General features: G+C 40.2%; 1 protein-coding gene across 13 annotated transcripts in view; it reads right to left on the minus strand.

Annotated features, from left to right (window-relative positions):
- LDB2 (LIM domain binding 2) overlaps positions 1–13,622 on the minus strand; it is a 393,312-nt gene that overhangs the window by 252,968 nt on the left and 126,722 nt on the right. For all 13 annotated transcript variants that reach the window (XM_019025618.4, XM_055385453.2, XM_019025621.4 and 10 more), the window contains exon 2: positions 1,832–1,934. In XM_019025618.4, coding sequence (XP_018881163.3) covers positions 1,832–1,934 — 103 coding nt within the window. The remainder of the gene's footprint in view (positions 1–1,831; positions 1,935–13,622) is intronic.

The following is a 13,622-nucleotide window of genomic DNA, read 5'->3' on the forward strand; positions in this document are numbered from 1 at the left end:
CTCTTCTGCACTCGGGAAATATTTTGGCTCGGAGAAACAAAGAAACCTGGGCAACAATGGCTGGTAGTCAGGCATTTACTCCTGTTCATGGAGATAAGATCTTAAACAGGCAATGATCGTGATTCACACCCAAATGATGCTGGGGTGGGATGGACAGAGGGAAGAGCCAGAATCTGTTGTATTAGGACATATTTTAAAACTGTAATTCTAGTTCCCTGAGCAGTCCCTGATGGATTCCCGAACCAACAAAGCACAAGAACATAAAACAATGATAACTTGAAGTTATCTGAGCTTATGCCTCAGAAAAAAATAAGGTGGCTCAGGATGGATGACTGCTTGGTTAGAAATTAAACGCCACTGATCAGGCAGCTTTTTGAGGAGGGAGTAATTGTTGGACTGCTGAGTTCATTTATCTCCCAGGGACTTCTGAAACACCTCTGTAGGGCATGAGGCTGCTTGGGGGCACCCACACACCGGAGAGCAAGTTAACTCAGCAGGATCCCTGTGAAGTAGGCTTATCAGTGTTTACACTAGGAGTCACTTTGTTGAATATAAAGGTGCTCTAAACAGCCCATTTTCTGATATACTACCTGCCCCTCCTCTCGCCCAAAATATTGATTAGAAATGTCCCACGTCCTTAAAAGTCCATGAGACACAAACATGAAGAGATGCGCCTGGCAACCAGTTTCAGTTGGGCAGCAAGTCCACTCCGGGCTGCTCCTCCCGCGTTTAACACTATTGCAGAATCGCCATGTGCATATATTAGCATAATTAATCAGTTAATTATGCAATTGATGCTACTAGTATAGTTGCTAATAGTATGCAAATAGCACCAAGTTGCCTAAAGCCTCCCCCAATTTTTTATTTAATTGTTGTTCTCTAGTGGCTTTGAAATAGATTAGCAACAATCAGAGCTTTCAGTCATACATATCAAGAACCCTATTACCTATAAATTTTTCAAATGTTCTGGATTGACTCATTCATACCATGACTGGTTCATCATTCCATGGCTGGTTCCCTCATCATTTCAGTGTTTGTGACAGTGGGGATGTTTTTCCTCTGATGGATTCTTTCCTAGGTGCAACACTGATTTCTGAAAACACATCTCTCTCTGATCTAACTGGACATTAATTGCTTTTGTGCTGATGCATCTATGCCTCCTGGTCTGATAGCACAACTAGCAAATCTGATCTCTGACAAGTTGGCTGAACCTAATCAGGACAGATCAGCTGTTACCCAAGGTGCCACAGGCTGTAATTTGAGGATCTTTACAGAGTTATCACTCGCCTGAAAGACAAGGGACTATAATTCTGTCAACACTAATCCCAAACTGTATGTTCAAAGCAACTGTGGCCTCCCCACACCCCCAAAAAAGATAGCACTTGTCAAATAAATACCTGAGATAATTGATAAGAGGGGATTAGAAGGATGTGGCTGATACAGTGACAGTAGGAATTATTTTTTTTAAGAACCTTCAGAAGCAGAACATTGGATGTCAAGTGTGAACCGTCAAGGATAAAAGAGGGTGGCAGAAAGAGATGCATGGAAATTGTCCATCATTCCGCTCCCACTCATCACTGGGTGACTTGGTTCATATTTGCCTCACTCTCTAAACAGGCAAATACCCAAACATTCTAAGCCTCGAAGGAAACCTGTCAGAGCCAACTCGGGCTGCCACCCAATGACAATGACTCGATGAGAAGCAAGAACATTGTCAGGAGTGGAGGTATTATTGTCAGGCTGTCAGCTCTGTGCTATTCTCTGAAGACCCCTACGGTTTTCTTACAGGCACAAAACGAGGAAATATTAGAAAAATAAACTTCTTTCTTACTGTATCGCTTTGGTCCATCTTCCAAACAAAATGAAAGGGTTAATGTGGCATCATCTTCAAAAAATTCAGTGGCAAAGGCGTCCCACCAGAGGTTGTCACTATCCTGCAAAGAGACAGATCATTTATTTAATAGGGGAAAGTGGGAAATATCTCAAAGAGGAAAAGAAAAGGGAAGAGAAAGAAAAACTCAGTTGCTCCTTGCTCATTACTTCGCATATGTGTGTAGGTGTTCTACGAAAGGGTAGGTGGGCGGTCACTCTTCAAATTAATTGCCTCAAATAGGAACCAAATTCCAATTCAATAAGTGAGCTCAAACCAATCGAATAAAAATTAATTCTCCAGGATATATTTGGGGAGATTTAATAAATGTGCTATAAAACACAATGTGATGTTTTTTGACAAAAGGGTTTGCATTTAATGTAAAATACACTTGACTTTTTTTTATCTTTCTCTCTCTCTGCTCTTGTAAGAGTTCATTTTTATAAATAGAAACCACAATATTACAACCAGGTTAAACATAATTTTCAAACATAGTTTAATCAACAGAGATGTTCCTAGCTCTACTATACGCAAATATCCCTATAAAAGATACAGGTACAGATACATGGATGGATAGATTGATAGAGAAGTTCACACACAAGCGATTGTCACATACATATGGACTGTTCTTGATTGTTTTAAGAGGACAGGCAACCACTAGCTTGTTGTTAAAAAGAGTATTAAAAATAGAGCAGTTCAGCAGAACGCAGGCCATCCATATGAATTCTGTTTGTTTGTTTTGGGTTGAATGTTTCTCTTGCTCAAGCAGAAAACACTTTGGAAGCGGCCCAGTTTAAGGCAGTTAGAATCACTGTTAATCTCCAAGGGGAGAAGAGGGCCCCCTCTCACAGTGAATTAAGAAGGTTATACAGAGTGTCATATTCACAGGAGGAATCACATCCCAGTCAAATTCTCAGTATAGGACCTGATTTATCCCAAAACTCTTAAGCACCATGTTTTTCCAGAGAACTGGAAGTTGAAGACAAGATGCATCCCAGCTGCCTGTCAGATGGAAGGGGAGATAGAAGGGGAATTGCCACTCCCCATGTAACAGTCCCACTACTGAGTCCTGGCAGAGATACCACAAGCCTCTCTTCTTCCCATTAAGTTGCTCTGCTTATGACAACATTAAGTTGTTGTCACTGGCAGGCCTTAGGAATGAACCCTCAGTCCCAGCAAGAATAATTAAGGGAGCCACGGAAGATTGATGCCGTCCTCTCCTTCAGAAAAGAAGCTCAGACAAATGAATTTTTGCGTCTCTCTTTGGCTTCCTTCCAATCACCATAGCAAAAGCCAATCCCTTTCTCAGTAAAACAGGGTAGATAGGAAACCACCGAAGAGCAATGCATGGATCCACGTACAAAGTACTCTGCTTTTTCTCCTTTCAGAAACAAATATGTATTGGGCACTTAACTATGTGTAGGCCTTCAGAATGCACAGCTGAATAAGAGACTGGTCCCTACCCTCAAAGGGCTTAAAGCCCACTAGCAGAAGACAATCACATGAGCAACTAAACAGGCAGCTTCACTCCACATCTGAGACCGTGGCACACGTCCTCAATGCTCTGGAAGCTTGTGGAGCTTTTAGAAAACTCAGTGGGCTTGGAAGTGGAGGAATCTGCCAGGGAAAGAAACCCTATTCGGAAGACTGGATACGTTGGTTTATTCGACTTTAAATCACTACACAGATGGAAAAAGAGTCACAGTTAACATTTATTGAGTGTTTACCACATGCCAAGCACTAGTCTAATGACTTTATGTGTATTTTCCTACTTAATCCACACTACGAATCTATTTCTTCTGTGTGTGTGGTTTTTTTTTTTTTCTCTTCAATACAAATATAAGCTTCTTGTACACAGGGGCTTTGTTTTGCTTGCTACTTTATCTCCCAACCCCCAGAACAGTGTCTAGCCTAGGATATTACTCATAAAAGCAGCTCAATGAATGAATGAAGCTGCTCATATTATCTCTACTTTGCAACTGCAGAAACCAAAGCTTAGGCAGTAAATGTCACTTGCTCCAGTACACTCACCAAATAAACGTCAGAGATGGAATTTAAACTCAGACCACTGGACACCCCCGACCTACCCATCCTTTGCTCTGTACAGCAACCTGCTACATTTCCCTGACAGTCTTTGAGAGGCTGTGGTTAGGATTCAGCAAGAGGGGAGAAAGAGTTGAAAGGGAATATTTAGTCTCAGGTTGATTTCTTCTTTGAGCTCCTTGCCTTGTGCAGACCTGTAGCCAGGACTCACGCTCAGGAGACTGCCTGGCGCTTCACAGTAAAGCAGTTGGTAATACATCATGGCGGAATTCAGTCCTGCAGGTAACACTGCCTCCTCCCGGCTTTGTGAACTTAGCAACTTATTCTACCTTCCCCAGCCTGTCTACTTATTTAGAACCTGAGGATAACAATAACAACAACAATAGTTACTATCGGGCAGCACAGATCTGAGGACTAAATAAATTAGTAGGTATAAAGTGCTCCTCAAAGGGAGTGAAGATCCATAAAATCTTCAGGAGATAAAATCTGCAGGAGAGCACCCCAAAGACAGTGAAGATCAATAAAATGCCCTTTCCCTGCCTCTGTCTACCATCTTTAATATCATATCTAGGGCAGGAGGCATTCCACTTTATAAAGAACTGCACTGAAAATGAACTTTATGTCCAGACGTGGTGGTTCATGCCTGTAATCCCAGCACTTTGGGAGGCCTAGGTGGACGGATCACCTGAGGGTCAGGAGTTTGAGACCAGCCTGACCAACATGGTGAAACCCACACTCTGCTAAAAATAGAAAACTCAGTGGAATAGAAAATGGAAAACTAAATGGAATAGAAAATAGAAAAATTGGCCAGCTAGGCCTGGTGGTGGGCACATGTAATCCCAGTTACTCAGGAGACTGAGGCAGGAGAATAACTTGAACCTGCGAGGCAGAGGTAGCAGTGAGCCAAGATCACCCCACTGCACTCCAGCCTGGGTGACAGAGTGAGACCTGGTCTCAAAAAAAAAAATGAACTTTATAAAATAGTCTGTTTATAAATCAGCACTTTTCCCTATCACTTCAACCATTAGCAACCCTTTTCCCTGGCAACAGCATCTGTCTATAACACTGTTAAAAATCTGAATGAAAATTTATTACTTCTCATTTGCTTTGCTCATTATTCAGAGGCCCAGTGACTGGATTCCCTCTGTATTAATTCATTCTCACACTGCTATGAAGATATACCCAAGACTGGGTAATTTATAAAGGAAAGAGGTTTAATTGACTCACAGTTCAGCATGGCTGGGGAGGCCTCAGGAAATTTACAATCATGGTGGAAGGGGAGGAGAGGAATGAATGCCCAGTGAAGGGGGAAACCCCTTATAAAACCATCAGATCTCGTGAGAGCCAACTCATTATCACGAGAACAAGATAAAGGAAACCACCCCCATGATTCAATTATCTCCACCTTGTCCCTCCCATGACACATGGGGATTATGGGAACTATAACTCAAGATGAGATTTGGGTGGGGACACAGCCAAATCATATCATCCTCTATTTTCTGATAATCTAACTCTTGGTCTCTGACACTTCTGCTGGAAAATGAACCAGTGAAAGGCAAAAGTCAATAGAAATGCTGGCTGATCTGAGGTCACTGGGAGAAAAGAAAGTACTCAAGTTACAATGAGGTTCGAGGCATGTCTATGAGCAGTGTTACAGGTTCCACAGGGCCTACATACATACGTGAGTTTTGGCAGAAGTTGAAAGAGACATAATGATCCAAGAATGAGAAATGTCATATGATTCAAACTAGCTTCAGTGGAACATGGGATGAATCAACGTCTCAGGAAATTTCAGAAGAGGTCTGCTGGGAGAATGGGCACATTAGGTAACACCACACACACCAACACACACACACACACACACACACACACACACACACACATACATATAATTGGTTTTGGTCACAAATCTTGAAAGAACATCCTCGAAATAAAAACGTAACCTTTAAGTTCATAGTGCCAGGCATATAATCGGTAGATAAGATAATATTTTTGTTTGGCTGATAGAACACATTAATAGATAGATGGATGGAATAAATTTCTTATCGTGGCATCACAAACTCAGCTCGGGAAGTCACTTTACAAAGTTGTCCGGAGAACTTGATTGTGGACCCTACTTTGTCTGTTGGTCAATAATTTTAAACTGGCATAAAAATGACATTCTGTGTATTTAAATTGTAATTTTCAATCTCCCCCCATGTGTAAACACGTACACACACACACACACACACACACAGAGCTTTTGAATTAGTCTTTAGTTATGACAGAACAAATGTTTATTTAGGAAAGGAATAAAAGTAATAGAGATTTAAGACAAAAATTACTAAGTGTTGGGTATAGGCCATTCTTGTGTTGGCTGTATATGAAGGAAGCTTATTATGGAAAGAGCACATGTTTGAGGGCCCCGGGTTAATGTTAGTATCATAATCCAGAATTTTCTAAGTGCTGTACATGTATTGAACCATTTTATATTCACAACTACCCTAATTGCTACCAAGGGGCAGAGCAGGCAGCCTTATAGAGAACTTATGTCCTTAACTTCTATGTTATACTGACTTACACATATGATTTCCGCCTCTTAATAGCTGGATGACCTCAGTCAACACATCTAATTTCTTTGCGTCTGTTTGCTTGTGGGGTAAGTGGGAATAATAATCTCGGTGTGCTGTGAGGACTAAACAGAAACTGCCCGGCATATAGTAGTTGTTCAATATGTGTCAACTGTTATTATTTATCATTATCTCATTTAACCCTTAAGATATTCATAGAGAATCTAAAATTCAAAAAAGGTAAGCTACTCAATAAAGGTTACAAAGCAAGAAAGTGATGAAGCTAAAGTTCACGTAACAAGTCTGCCTAACTCCAATACATGCTTTTTTGTGAATAATTTTACTTAAAAAGTTATTTCCCACTTTGGGTTGAAGAGCAAAAATGCTTTACAAGAGTTAGAGGAAGAGGTCAGCATTGACTAGAGGAAATTTTCCCCTCCAACCTTTCGGAGTTCATACCCTTTTTCCCACCTTCACATGGTTTTCCTGATAATAAATCTCCTTTTGGAACACTCTTGCTTCCATTCTGTTGTCTGGTATAGTTCCTGGGATCAGTTAGGCAATTTTGTAGAAGTAATGTGGATAATAAAGAGATTAGGAGTTTAGGGAGTGGCTGAAATACAGCTAAGACCTCTGCTGAGCCAAATAGAAGTCTCTGGCAGAAGATCTAACAACTCTACTGGTAGACACTCAGTTCTTGGTGACACAGCTGCCTTATGAGTTGTGGACAATCACTACAAAAAAAAAAAAAATCATTCCCTCCATTTTCCAAGTTTTAATTGTCAGTCATCTAGAATGGTATGGACCCTGCAACACAGACTCTAGTTTGGCCACATGTGAGGAAGAAAAAGAGACCATGGTCATTTGAAAGAAAAGATACTAATTAAAATTCTGCAGCTTTACGTACAGGCTAGCAGTTCCACCAGCTGACCGTAAACTTAGAGCCAACATCATTGGAGAAATGATGCGGAAGTACCACAAAAATGGCCCATTCTCCTTTTGGACCTGGCAATGTGGCCAAGTTCAGCAAGACGGCCAGCAGGAGGCTGTGTGAGTTAAGTTATAAGCCGTTTTGATGAAGGATCCCATAGAGCAGCTCACTAACTCCGGTTTCCGCTAAAGTTTAGAGGCAAAGCAGGGTGCAGCTGATCACTCTTACTCCACACACATAATCATCACAAGTTAAACTAACTTGGAGATTAACCAGGAGGTGCATTGAGACTGACCAGTCTCATCTTTGCCCAAAAGATAAAGATCAACCTTTTGGGACTTCCAAGTAAATGGTATAGCACACGCTCTTAAAACACAACCACAAGTCTGACATCTTGTTCCCAGGTGTATTGGGTGGCACGCACATCTGGGACTGGCAGATATAAGAGATATCACCTGTCAGGGTTAAGGGTTCCTTCTCAACTCTTTGTGCCTCCCTGCCTTTGCATATGTCATTCTTTTGACCTACAATGTCCAGCAAATGCCAAGATGCAGTTTGTGGACCCCTCTTTCACTGTCTCCTGTACTAGGAAATCTTGACAACTATAATCCCAATAGAGTGTATATGAAATTATCATGGAATCATCACCTTGTAATACACATTTTCCTAAAGTATGCTCCAGCAGACTACGTTACTTAAGGATAGGGAATGGACATTATGTATCTATGCATCCTCAGCAGGATTCTCCTATAAATTAATACCCAATAATGGAGTAGAAAAATGGACTAAACAGATGATAAGGCCCCATCCACACGGTGAGTAAGATTCTTTCTCTAAAAATGTAGGAATCTTAAAATCTAACCTCAGTGGCTAGGGGCCAAGACAGTGTTCGAGAGAAGTCTTCTCTCTGTCACATCACTGTTATCTCATCTCACAATAACGGAATGCCCCAGGCATGCATGTCAGGAGTTCATATGGAGGCAGAAATTTAAATAAATTATCTCACACCTACACTGCCACGCTTTTGAGCCACCTTTGGAGTATTATACATCTCAGTGAAATGTTGGTTAAGGTTGGTTGTAGTACATGAATGCACTTGACTGGCTGTCATTAAACAAGCCAAATTTTACTTTATTAATTTTAAAAATAGAGAACAAAAGAGAATATGATGAAGACTCATGGGCCCATTACCCGGAATTAACAATTATTGCAATATTATTGCATTTTCCTTTTCTAAAGTAATTAAATGTTACAAATATAAATAAATGTTCTGGGTCACCATATCCTACTCTGTTTTTCTCTCTCCTCTCTCAGACCTCCATAAACAACTGTCTCATGAAAACCATATGGATCTTCCTAGCCCATCTTTTATATTAATATGCATGCATGATTCCACTCATACACAGTCCTATTTTGTTTTTAATATTTTATTTACATGATAGGATACATTATGTTTTCTTCCTTAACTGTGATTTGTTTAAATTTAACATTGTGTTTGAAGACCTATCCAATTTATATATACACATACATATGTGTGCATTTATATACACATATATGTCTATATATAAATGTATATGTGTGTGTATATATATATACACACACGTGTGTGTGTGTGTATTTTTTTTTTTTTTTTTTTTTTGAGACAGAGTCTTGCTCTGTCACCGAGGCCGGAGTGCAATGGCGTGATCTTGGCTCGCTGCAACCTCCACCTCCTGTGTTCAAGCGATTCTCCTGCCTCAGCCACGCGAGTAGTTGGGATTACAGGCGTCCACCACCACGCCCAGCTAATTTTTGTATTTTTAGTAGAGACAGGGTTTCACCATGTTGGCCAAGCTGGTCCTGAACTCCTGACTTCAGGTGATCCACCTGCCTTGGCCTCCCAAAGTGCTGGGATTACAGGCATGAGCGCGCTTGGCCCCAATTTATATATTGGGGTCTCTCTTTCCTTATATAAGCTACATACTAATGCACTGAATAGATACACAGTAATACATTTTATTTAAACATTTTGCTACTAATAATCTCAGATAGTTCCTAATTTTTTGGTCATCCCAACAATGCTGCCATAAATGTCTCTGTAGTTTCCTTTTGTGTTTATATGTAAGAATTTCTCTCAGGCATATGCCTAAAGTGGATATGCCTAGACATAGGGCTTGTACCTGTCTATATTTTGGTCCTTTCATTAGGAGGCCCCTGTACTTTCATATTAAAAGCATCTGCATCTGGTCTGATTGATGCATGGGTAGAGATTCAAAGAGTACTGTTAAGCAATATATTTCCAAGTGGGATCTAGTAGCAGGAGCAGCTTAATGACAAAAACAGAGACTAGCTCTGCTGGGAGAAGGATGAATATCTAGAAGTCCAAAAAAGATGCAAAAATGGAGTAACACTACTAATAATACTCCAACTTTGCCGATCATTCTTTTAAAAGAGGAGTGTATTTAAGGCCTTCATTAACCAAAAGGAGGATTATTTCTTGACACAAGCATAGGAAAGAAAGCAAACGTAGGTTTTCCATGCCACTCCACAATGACTCATGGATCAGGAGGACTGAGTACCAAATGCCCGAACTCATGTGTAGATTGAGCTCTGTGCACACTGCCACAGGGCTTCTGATCTGGGACACGTGTTTTCCCAACAGACAGGTACTTCCAATTCTTGCTGTTGTTTAGTATCTGAACTGTGTGTGGTGAGTGTTTAGTGAATATTAATAAGTAAAAAGTGAATTCTTTTCCCCAAAGCTAGAAAGTAACAATAGCATACAGCAGCCTCCAGGTAAATAAAGATGAAATTAACTCAGCCTGAACACAGACAGGGGAAGTAGTTGTTGACAATTCTTCCATATTTTAATTAGGAAAAAATATCATCAAAGCTTCTTTATTCTAAACAATCCCCTATATGCATTTGGGCTATTACAATCTTTAGTCCTTTTGTCCCATCTCACAGGTGAACCCAAATTTCACCAGCAGCCTAATCATATATCAGGATGAGACACACAGTCATGTCAAATAGCAGAAGAGAGTCTTAATTATGTTTAAAAATCTACAGAAGCATTTTGCTTCCATCCTAGATTCTCTTCTGTTCCCAACCCTATCCCCCTTCACCAAAAACAGGATCCCGGCACCAGGGCTGCCCCTCGGCATCTTTAACTTAAGCACTGACAGGTTACGTGGGATTTTTGCCAGAGTAATTATTTTTCAATTCAACAATAATGAGAAATTACCATGGCAACCACTTGTCACGTGGTACACATACACCCCCTCCAAAGAATGAACCATACTTAAAGCATCTATTCCTTGAAAATGTGTTTGTTTTTTTTATTAAAATAAACTTAAACAGGTCAAAGCGGAGAGCATTCTGAAGGGGTCTGAAAGATGGGAGATGGGAGGGCATTGACTTTCTTCAGTATCTTGTGGTTCTAGAAAAAATGAGAATGTCTCATCTTATAACCCTACTCTCTTGTACACACACACTTAAATAACACTATTAATTTGTATCTTACTATTTTAGTCACTCCTGTTTTACATGCATCAGCTAACCTTTCTCAGAAGATATTGCAGAAAGGATAAATTTGCCTGAAATGACCGAGGCAGAAACACACTTGCTACACTTGCTCTGCCTATATTTCTTTTTCTGCCATATCCAGATATTAAGAAAGAAGACAAAAAAAAATCCCAAATCTCATGCCTTCTGCCTTTCCGTTACCTAGAGTCCCTCTCACACTGAAGGAAGCTCAGGTCATTTGTTTTCCAAGACTGTAACTGTGTTTTTGATTCCTTAATCACAAGCCACCCTTTCTCCAAAACCAAGGGTCTATCTCAAACCATGTTTATTTTGAATCAGCCTCCCTTAATAATAATAGTCAACAGTTACAAGGCACTTATTGTATGCCAGTCATCCTTCTGAACTCATTGCACATTATAAACCCCTTAAAACCTCACCATGACCCTATAATATAAGTAGCATTATTAACCCCATCTTATAGATGAGAAAACTGAGGCACTGAGGAGTTAGATATTTGCTTAACATTACACAGCTATCAACTGCCAAGAAAGAGTTCAACCCCAAGGACTCTGGCTACTGGCTAGCAAGTTTAGACTCATGACTGCTCCATTATGATGTTCCTTTATTCAAAACAGTATCTCTAAAATATCTGTCTTCTTAGTTGTTTCAACATCCAGTCAAGGCCAAGTGCACTGAACGTTTGGGTCTCTCTCTGGAACAGGCAGCCCAAAGCAAGGATTTCCATTACACCTATGGAATTTGGCTTGAAGACACACAAATAAAAGTAATAAGATAAGACCATTTGCCCTTGCCAGCTGGTAGCTGCACAAGCATGAAAAGGATGCAGAGAGGGAATTTTAAATCTCCCCTTTTTTACTTATTTTTATGGGATTCTTTTTATTTTTTATTTTTATTTTTTTTTTGAGATGGAGTTTCCCTCTTGTTGCCCAGGCTGGAGTGCAGTAGCACAGTCTCGGCTCACTGCAACCTCCGCCTCTTGGGTTCAAGCGATTCTCCTGCCTCAGGCGCCCGAGTAGCTGGGATTACAGCAGCCCACCACCATGCCCAGCTAATTTTTGTGTTTTTAGTAGAAACGGGTTTCACCATGTTGACTAGGCTGGTCTCGAACTCCTGACCTCAGGTGATCCACCCGCCCCGGCCTCCCAAAGTGCTGGGATTACAGGTGTGAGCCACTGTGCCCAGCCCTATGGGATTTTTTTTTTTTTTTACTTAAACAACTCATGTTCTGGAGACTGAATTTTTCTTCTCTAATTCTCAACTGTGATTTGCTCATTCTCAGCTAAATTGCATTTTATTTAACTGTAAGCATTAGTTATTATTTTAACTGAATTATAAAACGGCATGTTACCAACATAGCAAATTGTGTGTTTTGAGAGAGCATCTCGGTGTTTCACTCACAAATCAAGCCCTCCCTTTTAGAAGGTGCTCACTATAGTTCCCTGTCTAGTGCACATGGATGCTGCCTTGAGAAAGTGGCATATTAAAATGTGCAGAAAGACAAGACTTGGTATCCAGTAAGCACAGCTCTTCAGTAGAAGTTACATCAGTGGTTTTCCCCCCAAAGACCTGAGAAATTCATGTATGTGAATCTCCAGCTTTGATCCACAAAATCAGTAATTAATTCTGAGCAGTCCAAACAGAAATGTTAGTTAGAATAACTAAAAGCAATGACTCAAATGCCTCAGTGTGTATGTGCCAACAATTGAGCTTTTTTCGCTACCAGACTTATTACAAGTGTGATGAAATAATTTTTTTTTGAAGTTGGGATTCCTGTCAGCTTTTTGAGGGCAACATCTTACCCATGTCTGTTGTGTTTTACATGCACAGTATCTAACACATGGCAGGAAGGCAACAAATAATTGCTCCATTATTTAATTATTTAAATCACTTAATTCAACAAATAAATATTTATTTAACTAAAACCCAGCATATTCTCAAAACCCAGAAGAAAACCAGCACTTTTAGTTTTATGATAATTGAACACTGCCACTCTCTGCTCTATTTACATGTTTGTGAAACAGGGGCTTTGATTCTTTGATGACTGAATCAGTGAAAATGCACAGAGTTTCAAAATGTAGTATTTTCTAGCCCTCACAGGCTCTCTGTCAAGTTGGTAATTTTATTATCCCAATGTCAGTGGGGAAACTGAGGCCCCAAGCGGTTAAGAAATGTACCCAAGGTTACAAATCAAATAAGCGGCAACATTGGAATTTGCATCCTCTCTGACTCATAAATTTTTCTTTCCATCCACAAAGCTTTACTCGCTGCCTATTGCAATCTCTACTCTATACTATTCTAGTATGAAAGAGGAATGGTCGTTTTTTAATAACTAAATTTCCTATTTTATACTCAAACATGGAGACATGTACTCTCACAATCAAAAAGAATATACTGGGAACCCTATGCAAAGCCACTTTGAAAATGACATGGAAAGGCATTACTCTAGAAGCACAGGTTTCGTTCATGACAGCTCTGTGGCAGTGAGCACCGCGCGTCGTATTACATCACGCCATCTAGGTGTGAGAGGTCCCGAGATGCAGGATAATGTCATGAGGAAGCAAGTCGTATATCTTGAGAAAACTTCACTGTAAAATCAGGCACAAATTTTCCATCCCAACATAAACACAGCAGACAAGGGAATGTTTCTGGAAAAGCTTGCAAGATTCAAAATCTTGTTTTTGTGACCCATCCTATTGCATTTGAA

This window comes from Gorilla gorilla, chromosome 3 (genome assembly GCF_029281585.2).
Source record: "Gorilla gorilla gorilla isolate KB3781 chromosome 3, NHGRI_mGorGor1-v2.1_pri, whole genome shotgun sequence".
Classification (NCBI taxonomy): domain Eukaryota; kingdom Metazoa; phylum Chordata; class Mammalia; order Primates; family Hominidae; genus Gorilla; species Gorilla gorilla.